This window comes from Lichenostomus cassidix, chromosome 2 (assembly GCF_008360975.1).
Source record: "Lichenostomus cassidix isolate B80296 chromosome 2, HeHo_3.0, whole genome shotgun sequence".
Taxonomy (NCBI): domain Eukaryota; kingdom Metazoa; phylum Chordata; class Aves; order Passeriformes; family Meliphagidae; genus Lichenostomus; species Lichenostomus cassidix.
This window is the reverse complement of record NC_139482.1, coordinates 47,518,751-47,538,722: the sequence shown is the minus strand read 5'-3', so window position 1 is coordinate 47,538,722 and position 19,972 is coordinate 47,518,751. Positions and strand designations below refer to the sequence as shown.

The 19,972-nt window shown below is 37.6% G+C and overlaps 1 protein-coding gene and 1 long non-coding RNA gene across 12 annotated transcripts in view; one reads left to right on the top strand and one right to left on the bottom strand.

Moving 5' to 3' along the window:
- The window catches only part of NME8 (NME/NM23 family member 8), a 25,200-nt gene extending 5,582 nt beyond the window's left edge, over positions 1-19,618 (bottom strand). Inside the window, exons 1-16 of one of the 11 annotated variants that reach the window (XM_085051427.1) lie at positions 19,536-19,618; positions 18,554-18,598; positions 17,509-17,545; positions 17,358-17,415; positions 16,361-16,467; positions 15,267-15,338; positions 14,138-14,254; positions 13,127-13,205; positions 11,231-11,307; positions 9,932-10,024; positions 5,837-5,982; positions 4,340-4,515; positions 3,080-3,224; positions 2,167-2,274; positions 1,315-1,466; positions 146-290 (exon numbers count right to left, since the gene is read on the bottom strand). In XM_085051427.1, coding sequence (XP_084907553.1) covers positions 146-290; positions 1,315-1,466; positions 2,167-2,274; positions 3,080-3,224; positions 4,340-4,515; positions 5,837-5,982; positions 9,932-10,024; positions 11,231-11,307; positions 13,127-13,205; positions 14,138-14,254; positions 15,267-15,338; positions 16,361-16,467; positions 17,358-17,415; positions 17,509-17,541 — 1,508 coding nt within the window. In that variant the 5' untranslated portion in view covers positions 17,542-17,545; positions 18,554-18,598; positions 19,536-19,618. Of the gene's footprint in view, positions 1-145; positions 291-1,314; positions 1,467-2,166; positions 2,275-3,079; positions 3,225-4,339; positions 4,516-5,836; positions 5,983-9,931; positions 10,025-11,230; positions 11,308-13,126; positions 13,206-14,137; positions 14,255-15,266; positions 15,339-16,360; positions 16,468-17,357; positions 17,416-17,508; positions 17,546-18,553; positions 18,599-19,527 lie in introns of all 11 variants that reach the window. The other 10 variants (XM_085051425.1, XM_085051429.1, XM_085051426.1 and 7 more) reach the window with 10 other exon arrangements.
- LOC146441323 (uncharacterized) overlaps positions 19,605-19,972 on the top strand; it is a 13,334-nt gene continuing 12,966 nt past the window's right edge. Inside the window, exon 1 of the long non-coding RNA XR_014849855.1 lies at positions 19,605-19,667. This is a non-coding gene — a long non-coding RNA (uncharacterized LOC146441323). The remainder of the gene's footprint in view (positions 19,668-19,972) is intronic.

Here is a 19,972-nt window from a genome sequence, read left to right as displayed (position 1 = left end):
TGCTAGAAGCCACTAAACTTGCCAGAAAGAGTGACAGGTTGTAAAATCCTTGCACTACTTATGGTGTAGCATGTTTTGTTGGCACTGCAGATTCAAAGTGTAATGTCTACTTACATACATCAGTACTGTGAACCAAGACACTTACGCAGACATGCAATTCACTAAGTCTTCAAAAAAGGGTTTTCCTTCGTGGTCCTTGTAAAACTGTGCTGCCATTTCACGAGTTAAAGCTTGTTCTTTTACCTTTGAGACGGTAAATCCAGCCTCTTTAACTTTTTTTATAATTTCATCTAGGAGAATAACAGACAAGCTGGTTTTTGATTGAAATGGTTTAGATGAAAAAAACCCCAAACCCAAACACCCAAACTTTAAAAGTTTCAGAAAATACTAGATGCCTTTTTCTAAAAAAATAAAAAAAATATCACCAACGGCTGTTAGAATTCTTCTTACAATGTCAACCCAAATATGGACAACATAAGAAACACTTCAACAGTCCTCTATGACAGGCAGAAACCTTTGTCACACCATCTCGATGCAGGTATCAAACCCAGACTATAATAAACTATACCAACAGCATTCACTGTTGTTTCTCACATTGGACAGAATATGGACTGTGGTTAGAATGCTGTATCAAATTTCAGCTGGCTTGCCGATGTCAATCCTGATTGTTAGAAGAGGGGAAGAAAGACTCACAAAAGCCAATGATAAATTAACCTTAGAAAGACTACTGAAATTTGTTAGGACAGAATAGAATAATGCTAAGTAGGGCTCTAGATAAAAGATTTTTCAAAAGTGGCAAAAAAGCAAACATCTGTGGGGCAAGATTCTGAATTGTACATCATATTCTTTTTACTTTGATATTTTCTTCCATATTCCCTCAGTCTAACAGTAAGTTAAACCAAGGATGGGAATGCACCTAACAGAGCAATGACCCATTTAGAGTCAGTAGAGATACCTGTCTGAAATAAGTAACAGAAGTTTGGTGAGTCTCTCTCTCCTTTGACTCATAAGGATGCTGGACCTGTAGTCTACAGAAGTGTAGGCTTTTAAAAAGTTTAACTTAGCTAAGAAATCTCTTTCTTCACCACTATTCTATTGAAGAAAGCCCTGTAGGCAGCTTAAGCAAAGTAAATGACACATTTGAGATCTCAACCTGAATTATGCAAGCCCTGTAAAAGCATTTCTCTGCACAGAAAACATATTTCAGAGAATCAAAAGAATGCATTTAATGTGATTTACTGCAGTGTGCATTGCTAATCTTTTGTATAAATGTTTACATCACTAGGTGTAGCCCATACTTTCTAAATACCTTACCTTTATGGTGCTTAGCAGCATCAGGTTTGATTAATGCAAAAGTTTGTTCCTCAGGGAAGAAGAACTCTAGTTCCTTCTGAGCATCATCAGGTGTAGAACTGCCGTGCAGCTGATTGATAGGTACATCGTCAATCGCATAGTGTGCACGCAAGCTAAGAGTCATTAAAAGAGTGAAGTTACTTCAAGAAATAGCCTTTTGGAGCTGTGAACTATAATTAGCCTTAAACCAGGGAATATAAATTAGTGTTGACCTGGAAATCTGAGGTATGAACACCCTCCTTCCCAATGCTCATGTTGTTATATTGCCAAGAAATGCCACTTGTTTCTTAATGAGAAGGCGCTTCTGTCAGCAGCAGGTGAGATGATTCCATGTCAGTTTCCTGGAGCAATGTGATAAGCAGGTAGAACTAAGGTGTCGGTAAAATGTGTAGGAGAAATTTAGTCACAAATAAAATATGCTACTGATGCAAAGTTTTCAATAAGCTACGAGAAAAATCTTAGTGCTATTTCAAGAAAAATAGTGGTGACACTTCAAGAAAAAAACCCCACTAATAAGAACAGATATTACCAACATTTTTTCTCTGACTCAAGAGCTGCCCTTTTACTTCATTACACTTTTTTAAACTCAGTTTTTAATAATGTTTGGCAGCCCTTATATCTCAAAAAATGCTAGAGTTCTTGTGTGCAATACCCTGCTACTTCCAAGAAAAGCTTAAAAAACTGCAGAAATGCATATCTACTTCCAGATGATGGCACTATAGGTACACTAATTGGAATGTGGTATTCCTTGAGAGGAGAAAAACAAAAGTGAGTTGAAAGTTGTGAAAGATGGTTTACTTCTGTGACTATTACCTCTCTGGATTTTCTTTACGAGCCTTTTCAAGAGTCTTTGGGCCAAGTAAATGTCTCCAGTGTGACACAGCATTTTCTCGTGTTAGAGCCAATACAAGAGTTGGACCACTGTACAATGGGAAAAGTAGCATTAAAAAAAATTGAAACTCTTGGTACTTTTTAAAAGTAATTTGATTATACACAGTCCAGACTAAGAAAATGAGCTCCAGTACTGGTGGACCTTAAAACTGATCCAATTGTTTAAATAGGTACAGTCTGATAAAACTGTGTGGGGCTTAAATATGTATTTAAATTGCAAAGTTACTGAATTTTGTCACAATAGCAAGACAGAGAAATATCGATCATGCCCCAACCATATCCCAGCTTTATATGAAGGGAATATCCAAACATGATATATTTCTCTTCCCTGAGGTATCCAGCACACCAGCCTGGTTGAAGATTTCAAAGTCTCCTATATGCAACTTAAATGCAGCCTTTTGGAGCAGACCTAAACTGTTTTCACTCAAATCAGTGCACTTGGCTGCTGAGACACCATACATACAGAGATATGGAGTAGTCAGTAACTTTTAAAATCTTGATTTATTTATTTGTTGTACTTGGGAATAATTCCATTATCTGCAGTTATCTGATTCTGTTTTGTCTTTTACTAAACTTTTAGATAGCTGTGTATCTTGTAGCCATGTATTATCCTGCAAGTGTTCAACACCAGGTTGGTTGAGACTCTGAGTAACATGGTCAGGTGGAAGATGTCCCTGCCCATGGCAGAGGGGTGGAGCTAGATGGCCTTAATGATCCTTGCCGACCCAAACCATTCTGTGAGCCTATCATTCTATAATTAATTGTGAAAATTTCATTCTTATCTGAGTGTGTAGAGATTCTACAGATTCACATTCTCCTTTTTCATTCAACTCACCTGGTCATTTGGTCTAGAAGGACTGGGAAGTAGTCTTGATCTACATGCTCTTTGTAAAACGTACGTACTTGGTCTTCAGTTAACATTATTTCTTTCTGCATTGCTATTTTGAAGCCATCATCCTTTATCCTTTGCATGATAGAATCTGTTAAATATATTGAAATCATGCTAAATTGCCATCCTTTATTCATTTGCACACTTGTAGAGAAATGACACGGACTTTTCAATGATAATGTTGAATCTTTACAGGTGAATTTGTTTCCTAACTAAAGAACAGAAAATTAATTTAAAGCAACTGCTAGGAGGCATCACTAGTTGCCTGGACACTCAGAAACTGGTCCTCATCTTCTTAAGGCTTTCTCTTGCTTCAGAAACCTCAGCAGGAACTCCTGACTGTGAAATATGATACGTGCTACTATGAGCAAAAGAAGGTCTAAGGAATTGGAATAGATCAAATGTTTATTTGACTAAGTCTTACAAGACCACATGGGTAAATTAGCAGTATTTGGCACAAGTCAAAATTACCTACACAATTAATGTGTAATTACCTGCACATGAACTGCAGAACTGCTGCTCTAAGCAACATGCTGGACAACCATAAAGAAAATAAATTCACAAGGAAACATCAAAATTGTAGTCTTTCCTCTCTCTGCGTATAGTTTATTTCAAGTACAGAGATTCTCAAGTTAGAAATAAAAAATGCTGCCTGAAGTCTAGGAAGAAATGCAAAGATATGACTGAGAAGAAAAGTAACCTTGTTTGGATGAAGGTTCATGTAATGGGGTAGATTTTGTAATTTAACCTGTAAAAATGCTGTCTGTTTAGACCTGCTCTTGAGCAGCACATCTTTATAGAGAAGCATAGAACACATTGGATTGGATCTTTTGCCCCTTGCCATTGATCTACCTTGAACCTGCTATTCAAGAATATGAACTACTTTATTATGGTGGGAAATCTAGTCTTCTATACTACGTTTGAAAATACTATCTTCTCTGGAAGGTCTTCTAGAAACATTCCATTTCCAGACTTTCTTGAAAAATTAACCAAAGGAGCCAAATATAATTAATATTTGCATTCTCAATATATGAAAAACATTAACTACATAACTTCGGTCCAGATAAAGACTGCTGTTGGCCTAATACTGGGGAGAATATATAACCTAAAAATAATTCATTAATTGAGTTAGAGTTTATAATTCAAAATTCAAAATATGAGAGTATTTATACACCCTTGATAGAAAATACAGTTGTTTACACTTACTTCGCCTTTCCCTTAAGAGACTAGGCCTAATTATGGCCAAAGTCTTTTCAACTTGTTCTCCTGTACTTGCATTAAAATTTGGGAAAAAGAAGGCAAGTTGTCTACTGGCGTCTTCAACACTGTCTTGCACATCACATAAATTTACCAGATTCCCAGTTTCCGTGTCTTCTGGCATCCTGATGAAACATGAAGTAATATAGTATTTAAGTCACTGCTTAGTGTTAACAAGCTGACCTTTTGAAGATGTACTTTCTTAAAATTTAGTGAAATGTAAGAACAGAATACAAAACTAAGTTTTCATTGAATTCAGATTAATCAGTAAAGTAATGTTTCTGAGAAGAGAATTATTAATCTTCTCAAAAAGTGCCTGATCATGTGCTCTGAAGGAGAAATCTCAGCCAGGCAGCTTTAACAATTCCTTTCTAGCTTATCCAAAATAGTTTCTCTGTTTCATGCCACAGAATTACTACTGACAAGTGTACAGTGTATAATGAATGATCAGTAGATGGCTTGTGCTTAATTCATGTACAGCATGATCATAAAAGTGACAGCACTACAGAACTGTCTCTAATAGAGACACTTTTAATTGTTTAATTGCCTGTTTATTTAACTATGTAAATAAAGTCCCTCTTGGCCGCTTGTAGAAAATGCAGTATTCCCCAGCTGTACTAAATTAATGAAGAAAGGAATGCAGCAGGCATCAACAAAAATGTCAGTTATTATGACAAATTCTTTTTTGGACAAAGTATTTAAGCTCACGTTGCTTTAAGTAAATGTCTTGTCTAAATATAAAACTTCATTCAATATCTGAATTTTTGTGAACACAGCCTCTGTTGTCTTAGGCTGTGTATACAACTATCATCCTTAAAATTCTCTGCAAACCCTTGGCATAGAAGAAAACCAGACATTTCAAGATACCATGGTTGTGAACAACTAATCCTTACAATTATAAAAACACAGACCCCAATACACTACCCCTTCCCAATACCACTGTATTGGGAACACAGATCCCAATACACTACCCCCTCTCTGCTGGCTTTTACAGTGTTCCCAGGGAGAAGAGCACACCTCAGGTGTGTCCTGGGTCACACCTACAGCTTCCCAACAAACATAGGGGTAAACATGGGAAAGAGTGCAACCTTCAACCAGCAGAACAGGCAATCCCTTGGTATGGGTGAGCTAGAATTGCAAGGACTCCATCAGCTTTGAAGGGTAGCAATGTTCCTCTTGGTCTGGGAACCCACTGAAAGTGAGTTTAAAGAGATCAATGACCTTTGCTTGTCATCTTTAACTAGGAAGTATGGAATTTCTGAATTTCCATGGGAACTGGGATTGCATCTCTAGTGGTGGTCCTGTGAAGGACCAGGTGATGAGCTCTGCCTGCTCCCTGGACCTTGAGCACATGGGCAAGTCTGCTTCTGGAGGAACATGCCTTGGTTTGTGGTGTGCTGTGAACACTGTGACTGTATCACAGATGCACATTTTCATGGTACTTACTCCTCTGGCTGCTCAGGCTCACTGGACACACTTCTTTTTCGTAGCTCTTTCCACTGAGGAATAGCACCAGTTGCTCCTTTTTTAGAGATTATCAAAACATGACATGGTCCACTCATCATGAATTCAACAAATTCTTCAAAGTCAGGCTGAAAAACATAATTTCACCCCCTATGAATACAGGAACTCTGAGTTTGTAATCAGAAATGGGACAATTATGCTTTAAAAGTAACTCATATATTCCTATCCCAAACTTCATTCACATACATTCCTCAGAACTCGGGTAGATTTTTTGGGAAATTTTTGATCAATCATTTAAGACAACATTATCAAGTGTCTAAAAAAGAGTTGATTGAGATAAAGAAAGTCATATAACTACTTTAAACAAGTACGAGATGTTCCTCCAGGTTAAAATGCAAATGACAACAGTGAAGAAAATCAGTGTGATCACTTAATATGCTTGCAGTACAGCATGTAGTGTGACATAAGAAGCTGCAATACTGTTCCATGAATAATTTTTGAAACTAAAAATCATGTGGCTGTCTATAAATATAGAAAACTGAGCTATTTGCAAGACATTTGTAGGCTTTCCCTTCATTTGCTTTGATATGTGCTTTTCACTTCTTCAGTTTCAACCTTCAATCCTATCAAAGTACATTTCCATCAGAAAAATAACTTTTGAAACTCGTGGTGTGAGTTTTTAATCCTTTTTTTTCTTGCATGTCACTTTTTTGTTGTGGATATCTATTCCACTTTTAAATGTTTGATTAAATCCTTGCCAGTCACCATTGTGTGATTGCATATGATATATTTTTCCTTTAATAATAGGAGGATGAAATATTCACATGTATACTTTCAAATCATTGCTTTTGTCTTTCAATTATCTTCATATCTATGCATATGCTGAACCCATTTCACAGGATGAACAAACTCAGAAGAAACAGAATGAAGTGCAAAAGCATTCAGTAGGATGCATAAAGGGAGTATTTATTCTCCGTGGTTTCAAAAGTACACTTGCTTGCGTTAGAAGAACTATGTGTAGCTGTTAGTTTTGGCTGTTCTGGATCACCCAGCTTTATCATTAAAAAGAAGCAATTTTTCTTACAGTTTAATCTGAAGGTCTATTGCCTTGAGTCTCCATTCCCTTGTAAAAGGCAGACTCCAGGAGTTCAGCAAGATTGGGGAGTAAAATCAGGAATAATTTTGTGCACTGAGCACAAAGGAATCCATGTGCATTAACAAAATTATTTTTCATCTTAAAATTAAACTTAAAGAATGACAAATAATTGGCCTCTTAATATGCCTACGGCTCTCTGGAACCATTTAGTTCATAGCAGTTTTATTATTCTCCTGTCCTAATGTTGGCAGGGATCTGCTATGGTGTAATAGTGTTGTTTTCCACTCTCCATGATATTTGAAAAGTCATGGCAGTCAGGTGAAGTGACAGATAACTGAAAAAAAGGGAAACACATACGTCTTTTAAAAGGGTAGAAAGAAGAGCCCCAGGAACTACTGGCTCATCAGCTTCACCTCTGTGCCTGGGAAGATGATTGAACAGATCCTCCTAGAAGCTGTGCTAGGGCACATGGAGGACAGAGAGGTGATTCAGGGCAGTCAGCATGGCTTCAGCAAGGGCATGTCCTGCCTGACCAACCCAGTGGCCTTCTATGATGGAGTGACCTCATCATGGACAAGGGAAGAGCTACAGATGTCATTTGTCTGGACTTCTGTAAAGCCCTTGACATGGTACCCCACACCATCCTTCTCTCTGGAGAAAGATGGTTTTGGTTGCTGTTTGGTAGATAAGGAATGGGTTGGACAGTTGCATCTAGAGGGCAGGGGTCAATGGCTCAGAATCCCAATGGACATCAGTGACAAGTGGTGTCCCTGGCGTCCATATTGGGACCAGTGTTGTTAGTATCTTCATTAATGACATAGTGAAGAGATTGAGTGCCCCCTCAGCAAGTTTGCAGATGAGCTCAGGGTGACACACCCAAAGGACAGGATGGCATCCAGAGGAACCTGAACAGGCTGGAGAAGAGGGCCCATGGGAATTTCATGAGGTTTAACAAAATCAAGTGCAAGGTGCTGCAGCTGGGTTGGGATAACCCCTGGTATCAACAGAGGCTGGGTGACAAACAGATGGGGAGCAGCCCAGGGAAGAAGGACTTTGGGGTGCTGGTGGATGAGAGGCTGGAGATGAGCCAGCAATGTGCACTCATAGCCCAGAGAGCCAAGTGTGTCCTGGGCTGCATCCAAAGCAGTGTGGGCAGCAGGGCAAGGAAAGGGATTCTGCCCCTCTGCTCTGCTCTGGTGAGAACCCACCTGGAGAACTGCACCCAGCTCTGGGGTCCCTGGCACAGGAAGGACATTGACCTGCTGGAGCAAGTCCAGAGGAGGCCACCAAGACAATTAGAGGGAGGGAGCACATCTCCCTACAAGGAGAGAATTGGGATTATTCAGCCTGGAGAAAAGAAGGCTTTGGGGTCACCTAACTGCAGCCTTCCAGTACCTGAAGGGAGCCTACAAGAAAGATGGAGAGGGACTATTTACAAGGATATGTAGTGACAGCACAAGAGGGAATGGATTCAAACTGAGAGTAGGTTTAGATCAGATATAAGGAAGAAATTCTTTACTGTGAGGGTGGTGAGGCACTGGCACATGTTGCCCAGAGAGGCTGTGGATGTTGCATGCCTGGCAGTGCAAGGGATGGGAGTCTGAGCAACCTGGTCTAGTGGAAAGTGTCCCTGCACTTGGAACCAGATGATCTTTAAGGTCCCTTCCAACCCAAGCCATTTTTCGATTCTATGATATATCAAACACTGTACACTTTTTTTGTCTTTGTTCTTCTTTTGTCTACCTCTACACTTAACTAGTCTCAAATTTGACTGCATTTTCCAAGCAGATGAGTTACTTTTACCTCTATTTCAATACTATCTCTGCCTAAACTAGAATCCCAGCTTTGCCATAACCAAACTCTTCATGGGTTTTGACAAGATGTCCCTATTATTTCCTTTCTAAACCATAGTGCAGCCATCTAGTGTTTACTATCAGTTTTCTTTTTTCTCTCTGACTTTAGTAGGAAGCATCTCATCTCACCCTCATTCATTTGGAATGCCACTGGAACACCTTCCCGCCTTCTCCTTTACATTAGGCCAACCCTTTCACTGATCCCTTCCATTGGTCCTGCTAATAATATCAAGCAAACAATTTGTCTGCATATAATTCCAGCCTCTGTCTGTCTTACATGTATAGCAGAAGTACAAATATTTGCTAAGCAGCTCCATTTTTTAACTCAGTCCTTCTGTAGAATTTATTTTAGCTATTACACTGCTGGAGAATATGAACATATCCAGGTGCTAGTTTGCTGGTCTACTGCCATTTAATGGTGGACAGCCTAATTTCATTCTTTTCTTGAGCTTTTTATCTGTCTTTAGCTATTTTTATCCCCTAATATAGGACAAGGAATGAAAAATAGATTCCAGCTGAGATGCTTTCCCTTTCTGCCTGTGCACATGCTTATTTCCAGAACTGCCCCATGATAAAATCTGGAAAGAAAAAGAATATAATATGTGATATCACTTATTTTCTGGCTGGAAGAATATATGTCTAATACATATATATTGTCACACAATATATATATATATGTTTGTGCCACATTTCAGCTCCTAATAGCCAAGGTAGAGTAATTGCAGAAATAATCTATATAGCACTCTGATTTTCTTTCCTGCAAAGGTCACTGGGCCTGTCATAACACATTTTAAAATCAGTCTAATTTATCTTGATAAATAGTGTTAGAAATTTAGCACCATGTTTAAGGATCATGCACATTTAGATAACAGAAAGGAGAACAAAATCTTTTAGTGTTTAATCGGAGGTCAGTTTAATCTGGTTGGAATATTAGACTGCTACCTAGTGATATTAGTATGAGTCAGTAAAAGAAAAGGGAGAGAGAATATCTCCTTTTTTATGTACTAAATCGACATTAATTCTGTTCTTCAAATCTTAAAATTTACTATACAAAGATTTGCAAGGACATCTGGTAGCAGTGATATATTTTACCTGTTCCTTTAATTTAGGTTCTAAGTTTGTTTTTACCTGGTCTTTATTCCGGGCATAAAACACTCTGATTTGCTCTTCAGTAAGCATTCTCTCCTCTGCTGCTTTAATGCCAAAGCCTGCATTTCTAATCTGCAATTATTCAGTTATTACTCATGGGCATTTGAAAATGGATACACACAAAATCATATGTTATTGTAAATCTAAAAATGTATTGATTTTTGAATGGATTGATTTTTGAAGCTATCTTAAAATTTCCTGAAATAGTCAAAATATAACTGCTATCTTTGCCTAAACTGAACTTCCAGCCTTTTAAAACACTCAACTGAATTCAGGATTGCAATACCCCTAAGTTAATGTTTGTGAAAAAGTACAGTGCAGTTCAACATATGTAGTACATTAATTTAGTAGTTAATAATCCCTTTTATTTCACATTGGATAAGCTCCTTTTGATCGTTGTTAACATACAACTGACATTGCAGAATATTATAAATTATTTTATAATCATAGTAGTCACATGAATGTGTACTTGTCAACAATTATTGTATTAGGCTAAACTACTTGGCCTCAGAAACAGCAAAAAAAGAAAAATCTAATGTACTTTGTGGTTTTCTGTTTTAAGCTCTATTACTGCCCTAAATTCAAGTATTTGTGAGTGATGCACACTTATATGACTTACATCAAAGTTCATAGTCCATTGGTATGAGGTTTGTACCATATATTGATGTTTTAACAGCAAAGGCAGTATCCAGTCCCACTACTGATGATACACTGATATTAACCTGTGTACCAACATTCTGTGATGCTGCTGAGTGTTTTCAGACTGCCCCAACAAGGCTGACTGTGGAAACAGTGTAGGAGAACACTCTTCATAAGCCAAGTAGCAGCTGCTCCAGCTAAATTGTTTTCAAGCAGTGCCTAGTTTTTTTGCCTTTACTGAGCTTCCTTCCTTTTCAGCTAAGGTAGTTGAGGAAACAACCCATGTAACACTCTGATTTCCTTTCCTTCAAAAGTCACTGTCCCTGTCATAACATTTTTTAAAATTCTTATGATTTCATCTTGGTATATATTGTTGTGAGTCTTTTTCTTTTTTGGTAACAGAAACAATATGAATCAATGTCTAACCTCTACTGGCATAGAATATTAAAGCAACAGAATAAATTTAAATGTTGTATTATTTCAGGTAAAAATTACTGTGTTTTTATCATCCTTAGCAGAGAAGCCTTATCAGATTCTGTTCTAAAATCTGGGCATAAATTAGGATCTCTTTAACCTTACATTTTGCTTTTATGGCTCTTAAATAAATAGAATGAATGAATATTTTAAATTTTTTTCTACCTTTCTTTTAATTTCTCCTACACGTCCCTCTGAGACATCATCAGGTTTTATAATTCCAACAGAGTAAGTGATTACTTCTGAAAAAGGGAAAAAATAATGTGCTAATTAGACCATTCATCAAAATAAATGTACAACTAAACTTTCCATTACTTGCAAGTGGGTTTCTCTAAGTAATTCTCCATTTAAATATTGGTATGGCCAAACAGAGGTCCCAAAAAATGGCTCCAGCACGTAAAGCATGTCTTGCAGAGCAGGACTAACTTTTTTCATCCCTGGAATCCACATTTCTGATGAGCTATTGTTTTTTGGGAGCCATTATGGTGGAGAAATGCATGCAGCTAGCTGCAGTGGGAGAATTTCAGCTTCTGATGGAGCCTTTGTCTAGGGAGACCTTTGTATGTACAAGACCAGAAAAGTGAAAAGAATGAATTTTACTAATGAAAATTCACTAAGTGAAAATCTATATGAATACTGGAGATTTCCAGTAAAACATATATTCCTTGTCAGAGTGGATGTTAGATTCCTTAGCATTGTGAATGCTGAAGGCATTTGCAATCAATATCTCTGGAAGTCACACATGCTTGCCAGCACAATCTAATATGTAAAATGGTGTTCCTTGCTGTAACAGGGTAGACACAATGTTACCACATCCATAGCGTACAGATCCCTGAAAATGGTCAGAAGAAGCTGAAGTTTGCAGTTAAGCATTTGAATGTAACTCAATTAGATCCCAAACACTGTAGAAGAATTTAAGACAGCACTAATGGAAACAGCAGCCTACTGCTTGTTATCAATACTAGAAACACAGGAACCTGCATGTGTTAAGGGAAATATTACTGCCAAATGTTAATGTAGTACAGTGTCTGAGAGATCCCCTAACCTGAAGCTGAACCTGAGCTAAAGCTCTGTTTTCTGATTTTCTATAATGATTAGGTTTTGGGGATTAGTGTGAAGCCTGTAGATAACTGCTAAGTGATAATGCTGTACTACTAGGTCTCACAGGGTTTATGAGAGAAAATAAAGGCTAAAGTTGAGGTCAGGAATATGTCAGTTGAACCATACAAAAAAACCCCAACAAAACAAAACAAAAAACCCCAAACAAACACCCCAAAAAACCCACAAAAAACCCCAAAAAACCCCAACATGAAGAGGAAGGAAAAGGGATGCTGTGACTGTGATCTAATGCCTTCTCACAGGGAAAAAAAGAAAACAAGATCAAAAAGAAGGAGAGGATGAAGGAGTGTGCTGCATCTCAGCAGTGCAAAATAGCATTCTCTGCATAGATGAAGCAGTAGGAACATTCAGTAGCCACAGATAAAACCCAATAAAAATAGAAAAGATGTAGTTCTCAGCTCATGACAAACCTGAGATAAATCACAGACAGGACTTGCAAACAGGATGGTGCTTATTTGTCAATCTTTTTGGAAGCTTATCCTTCTACTGTGGATTTATGCTCTTATATAAATCTGCTCTTAAATCTAATCTGGTGAAAGACTTAATTAAAATAATCTGGGATAGAAGGCATGCCATTGCTTCCCAGATTAACTCTTCCAGTCCTCTCAGGTTGACCCCATCTTGGTATTCCATCTCAACAGAAGTACACAGCTCACATGGGGACTGTGTAGAAGTGACTTTCAGGCCTTAACTTCACACAGGAAAATTCTCTGGCACATATCACTTCTGCCTAAAGTCTGAAAGTTCCCAGTGTGGGGGTGAAAATATATTGATGATGACAGTCTAATATATTAATTCCTTACAGAAGAAAGCTCAATCATAGCATTTCATAAACTCAGCCAAAGGAGAGTCTATTGCGTTAGACATAGACAATTATTAATCAAAAGACATTTGTTCCCTTTCTTTCTGTTAACATTTCTAAAATAAATCAAATATATTTACCCTCCTCTTTAGCCTCCTCAAAAGACTCTTCTGAGGACTCTTCTTCTTCTTCTTCTTCTTGGAAAACAAGTTCTTCTACCTAAGATAATTGCAAATGGAGTAAAAGTACATCACCAGTGCAAAGGTAAAGTCACCGAACATGGCTGTCACATCTTTACAACACCTTTATCTTAATGTAAGAAGGGATTTGCTAGCCTGGAAAACAAACAATTCTAAGAATGATCTTTGGTCAGTCTGATTTTCCTTAACTGAATTTCAGTTTGTTAAAAATCTTTTTTTTTTACTGCAAATGCAGTTCTTTCATCTCCATTTTAACAAAACAAGCAATGAGACGATTATTTCCCATGTCTTTGCTTCATATGATGCAGTTACTGAGTTATATATTAAAAATACGTAGCCCTGAAAGAAAAAAGATGACAAAAACCTTTATGAGCTAGTGGCATTTTCTCTGTCTCTCCATTTCTTACATTACTAGGCTGATCTGTAAATTTGTTGTTTTTATAAAGTACCATAATGGAAATTTGGCGGTTCTGGGGAGAACAAGCAACAGGGGAGGATTAACCCTGCTACTACTGAGAAATCCAGCTGTAGGATCTTTCGCAGTGCAGGCTGTTCGGGTCAGACTGAGCTGTCCTTATTTCCTCATGTTACCTGGAAGTCAGGAGTGAAAAGTGATGGAATAAAGTTGTTGGATGGCCTTTGGCTTTTGTAGCAAACTGGATTCATTAAGTACAGAGCAATCCCCATGGCTTTGAGCAACCTGAACTAGTGAAAGATGTGACTGCCTGTGGTAGGAGAGGTTGGACTAGATGACCTTTAAAAGTCTCTTAGAACACAGATAATTTTACAAGATTTCTAAAAAAAACAATACTCATAATATATATCACTTCATTGTTAGGACAAAAATTCAAAAAAACAAACATTGTCTAAACATTATCACAGACATTTAGGGTAGCAGTGCAAGTATAATAAAAATGCACATTTATACATAAGTATCTCATTTGTGAGTACCTCAACACGTTCCCTCTGTCCAGCTGCAATTTCCCTCTCTACTGCCACGAGCTCTGTTACTGTCTTAGCTATAAGAGGAGCATTTACACCTCTCACTATTGCAAGAATTTTGCCATACTGTAAAAGAGAAAATAACATACTCAGTGATTGACATATTTACTTGAATTTTTGAAACATGCTGTATCCTGCTAATTTTTTCCAGCTACAGAATAATTTCCTATGCCCACTGAAGGGAATACCAAAGGTACTACTGCCTCTATTATTTCAGAATGAATCTTTATGCATTTAATTCCTTGCTTCCTTCTCCACCTAATTATTCATGTTTATTTCTAGGCTCAGCACTAAAAGTACAGTTGGAAACAAATGCAAATATGGATTTTACTAGTTCTTATTTCTATAACATGAAGTTTTCTCTTTGTTTTTTCTTTTTCATTCATGTGTGGTTTGTTTGGTTTTTCTGTTTGTTTTTTTGGTGTGACTTCTAAGTTCATGCTCTGCCACATTCAGATGCACAGTAGTGAAGCCAATGATGACCAAAATCACTGCTAATATCTATAGACAGAATTCAGAGTCAAACCTGAAACTATCCTGAAAGTATTATTCTCTTCTTAAGTGAGCAGTGCTCTACAACGGTGTCCTATGAGAACTACTTTTCTGTCTCCATCAGTGAGAGATAATAAATGTATGATTCATTGCTACAGTTCCTCAAGTGTGAAAACACAATTTTATTTATTATCTTAGAAATCTTATAATGCCAGGAAATATAAACTCTCTTTCCCTGTTGAAAAGCGTGCATAAAATAATAATTTCAGTGTAATTGCATGTAGGCACTTTATGTAAGGGAAACCTTGAAAACTTACCTGGATTTCTCACTAAGTAGCAACCAAAATAGTGACTACCACAACTCTTCTGTGGCTGTATGTGCAATAGCCACAACAAAAATGTGCTCAAGAACCACCACATTCAGGCATGGGAAACAGCTCAAGCAAACAACATCTGGTGGTACCATCCTACATAGTGTAAAATGTGAAAAAGGGATTTATACAGCTTCATGTATATTTTAAAATCTATTGAAAAGTTCAGGCAAAAGTAGGAAGCACATTTAAAGAAAGTGATATGATGTACTTACAACACAAAAAAGAAACACAGGTTCACAGCTGTTCCTAAATGGTCTCAGAATTTCAATGCTGTCAGCCTCTGCCTGAAGTCAGACAAAAAACACTGTTTGCTTACAAAAGCGTGTATGCATATGCACATATATGTATGTATGTAAGGAAACCTTTTTATCCACAAGAAAACTCCAGTCTTATATATTTTGATGTTGCAAACTCAAACTGCAGTCCTAAATACAACTAACAGTCCTCACAGGGATGAAGAAAGAACAGTTTTGATAACATGGGACAGTCCTCCCTTTGTATTACAGCAATTAATCATGGAAAAATATCTTCTCTTGATACTATTTTCTCATGTAGGTTATAATAATATATATAAATTAAGAAGTAGCCCATGTAGTCTTTATGGAAGAGATTATGCAGTGTTATAATTTTTTTGTGAAATGTGGTCAACTGTATGAAAGCACTTGAAATAGCCTTGGAACATAACTCCCTGCCTCTTTTACATATAAGCAATTCATGTTTTTTCTGAAAAGTCCTTTCATGATGGAATTAAAAGTTTTCACTAACTAGTGAAAAGTATGAGCTTGGCCAATATCTTGGAGAAACTGAATCTGTGAAACAAATTTACCTAACCTTAAATATAGTATACTCATATATATAGATATACTGCTAGTGTAAACAAATATTTTTACTACTACAGTTTTGTGATAAGTTTTTTAATTCCCCCCTTTTTGTTCTCTTAAAAATGAAATACAAGGTAACATTTGCAAAAAAAATGCAACAGTTTTTCAGGGATGTAAAAATTTTAAATGCAATGGTCCATTGAAAGTTGTATAGCCTGGCTTTTGAATATTTCTGCAATCTCATCAAGGAAAACAAAAGTTGTGGGATATCAACTCATTTTTTTGTTATGGCTTCTTACATATTTATTACCATTTCTAATCTACTTCTAAACAAAGTCTTTCGAGGACATATGCAGGGAAAGCAACCAGGCGAAAATTATGGCAATTCAGTAGAAGGACAGTAAAATGAAAGGTCTGTACATGCAGATCAGAAGATATATTTAAATTAAAATTTAAATAAAGTCACACAGGATTTATGTCCTTACCACGGCAAAATGTAGCACATTGTCATCACTATAGTCAATCCTCAGCTTTTTGAATAAATTCAGCACAGCTTTGCAAGGACCACACCAAGCTTGATACACATCTATTACTAAAATGTAATGGTTTTGAATTAAAAACAGGTGACTTGTGGAACTTATAAAATGAGACATTTATGTTTGGGTTGGAACAGCAGTGGGAAGGTATTCACATGGATCTTTCAGTCTTCTTCGAGTCAATCAGTGCATCATGAATACACCAATGGATTCAGTGGATACATTAGTGGATACATACTCTTTTATTTCCACTACTTTTGACATTGAAACCCTACTTCAGAATACTATTTGAGATGATTGATCTAAACAGCAACTTTTCTCTCATATTTCTTTTCCTTTTAATTTCTCTTTTTCTTTTCCCACTGCTGGTTTTCATTCTTATCTAGACCTTTACTCTACAAGATTTTTACCTCCCTGACCCTTTGCCCATTACTATCCCTCTGTAGATATGATCCCATTACAGATTTGTTCCTTTAACTGAAACACAACTAAATGAGCTGAAAACTGAATTAATACACATCATGGAACACATATTCTCTAGAATGCTGCAGTATTAATTTAGTCTGTGCAAGATTTTACACACAAAAGTGTCCAACCCCCTATCACAGAGAACACCACATTGGAAAGGTATTTTCTAAACCTTGCTGTATAGTACTATACAAATATAAAATTTAGATAAATATGAATTTTATGAGTATTTATCATATAAGATACTTTAAATTCATAATCATAATATATGATCTTAAAAGTATTTTCCAACCTAAACAATTCTATGATTCAATGACTCTATGGCATACATTTATATATATATATATATATTAATATAGCCTTTCTTTAAAAGGTATGGCACTGGTCTTCTAGGGTATCCATTAAAGATGATATATAAATATGGAAACCTGCACATATCTCCATGAGAGATTAAAGAGAAAATATGAACTGTGAGTACCTACTATACCCTGTATCTGCAGCATTTCATCCCACTGGTGTTGATTGGTTATTACAGTCTGAAACAAAATGAATTAACATTTTAACGCCTTAAAAGGGTAGAAAAAACATCTGTTTCTCTCTAAAGTTGTTCAGCTAATTAGGATTTATACCTGGAGCTGGATTTCTTTCTTCTTGCCTGCCATTTCCCTGTGATTATAGGAAAACCATTAAAATACAAAGCACTTTTAAAGTTCTTAAAAGACCATGTGACATACAGAGCTGACTTGTTCTCTTCTCAAAACATCACTGCCTTCTGATTCCCTCAGCAACTAACTCAACCAAAGCCCCTCCAACAATGGTAGTTAATACTCCACTTCAGAATTTTGTGGAGCAATATACAACTTGTTTGCAAAGCCCACATAGCACAGGAAACAAGAGAAAATTTAGCTTCTTAAACTGTTAAGGTGTTCAAAACATTTGACCTCCACAATTTTTCAAGCTTGTAATTACTGTACTCAGAATAACCAGAGGGACTTTGATGGGATGACAGCTGCTGTAATACTAGACCATTTCTGAAAAATATTGATTAAAGAGCTTCAACTCTAATAACATCCAATCAGGCTTCCTGTCTGCTGGGATACATAGAAAGCAATGGCATTCTTGTTCCCCATAACTAAACTCCCAAATGGAATCCTGCTACATTCATCATTCTGTCATTAATAAATAATGTCCTTTATTTATTTATTCTAAATAGATAATTAACTGTGAAGGGAGCGGGAGAACGATCTCAGTTAAGATATATATGTGGATGAAGTTTGAACTCAGCATGAGCAGCTTGAGTTTCTAGAGTTCTTGGTTAAGGTGGTGGTCTTTGTCTTGGGGTAAACGAAGGTGCCCCCATGAATGTGACCTCCTCTGGCACTGTTATTTGACAAGTCAAGCAGCAAATGTGTCAAGGATTTGAACTGCCCTGATAGGCTCACCAGAACTGTTCCCTTCAGATCACAGATTGAGGCACAGCAGCCAATATGAGAGCTTTTACCCTCATGCTTGCTTCACATTTCATCTATAAATGTTGTTAAGGATTAAAATTTTAAAAGAGAGGCTTCTTCTAAGGATATGATGCTGACTTTTGACACTAGAGGCAGCTGGCAGATGAGAATACGCCATATTAGTAGGAAAACTTAGGCAAAAGAACATGTCTTTCATTGTTACCTTGTGTCAGTGAGCAATGACAATCAATGCCTTGAAAGACTGATTCTGCAAAACATAAACCAGTACATGAAAATGGTCTATACATCCCAATCATTCTACACATGCTCTCAAACTAAAAATATGCAGTCATACACACTCAGATGGCAAAACACAGCATTGCAGAACAGACACATACTGCTGTGTGCAAATACACGTGCAGAGGAGGCTGGCATTGTAGCTATATGTGACAGATGTGGAGCTTCACGTGACATCTATACCTAAATAAAATTTTCACATAATATTATCTCAGTAATGCAGTCACTACTATACGTATAAAACCTGGACAGACAAGAATGTTTTCTCCATTGTCTCTGAAACAGGCAACATGCTTCTCTAACCTTGACAAAAGGCATTTTTCTATCCACACTTCATCATGGATGTGCAAACTCTGCATCTACTACTACATCCTTTACAATCAAAACTGCTTCCATGAACTAGTCAGGTATAAAAATAGACCTGGGTGTGCACTCAGATACATTGTCAAACTGATATTCAAATATGCACAGCCTTTGCAGATAGCCATCCAATATTTTAGCACAAACCCCCATCACACACATACATGAAGATACCTGAAGAGCTTGTGAGATTTTGATGTGCTCCTGTGTGTAGGTACCTGCATACAGACACATAACTCCCTGAGCATAAGCTCGTGTGTGGCAGCGGATCCTTGTGTGTTCCTAGGTGGCAGTCTGGTGGATTATTGGCCCATGAATGCACACACACCCACACACAGAGAGAGAAACCTGTGTAAGTGAGCAAATGCACAGACGCACAGGCCAGTTCAGGGGTGACAGTGCTCTACACCAGATGCCATAAGCAGGAGGAGCTTCCAGACACTCTCCCACCCCACGGCTTGAGACACGCCTGCCACAACCAAAACACCACAGCACAATGGCTTGGTGCCACCCAGGAGCAGACATGCACCCCCAGCCCACCTGCACACCTTGTCCCTGTCCTGGAGTAGCCACTGGCCTGGGGACACTCAGTGTCCACCCAACCGCCACCCCTCAACGGCTTTAACAGTCTCCCCCACCCTGTACTAGGCCCCAGCACCATCTCTGCTCCATCTCCAAGGGTAATTTCCCCCCGATCACCTTATTTTGTCACACAGGCGTTGACATGGCAAAGGCAGAGAGGGAAATCAGGAGGGAGCTGGGGAATGCAGGGGGGGCGAAAGCATCACCTTTTTCTGTGCTGTTTCTCCTCTGTTTCCTTTGCCCGAAGGCGAGTCAACCATATCCTTTTAATATGTGAGAAAATGAGTCTTGGCACCTAATTAGTAATCTGCCTTCACTCTGTGTTACTTGCAAATTGTGAGACAGCGGAGACTAAAAAAAGGAAGCTTTTAGTGGACTTTGTGGTGACCAAAGGAGCGTCTTG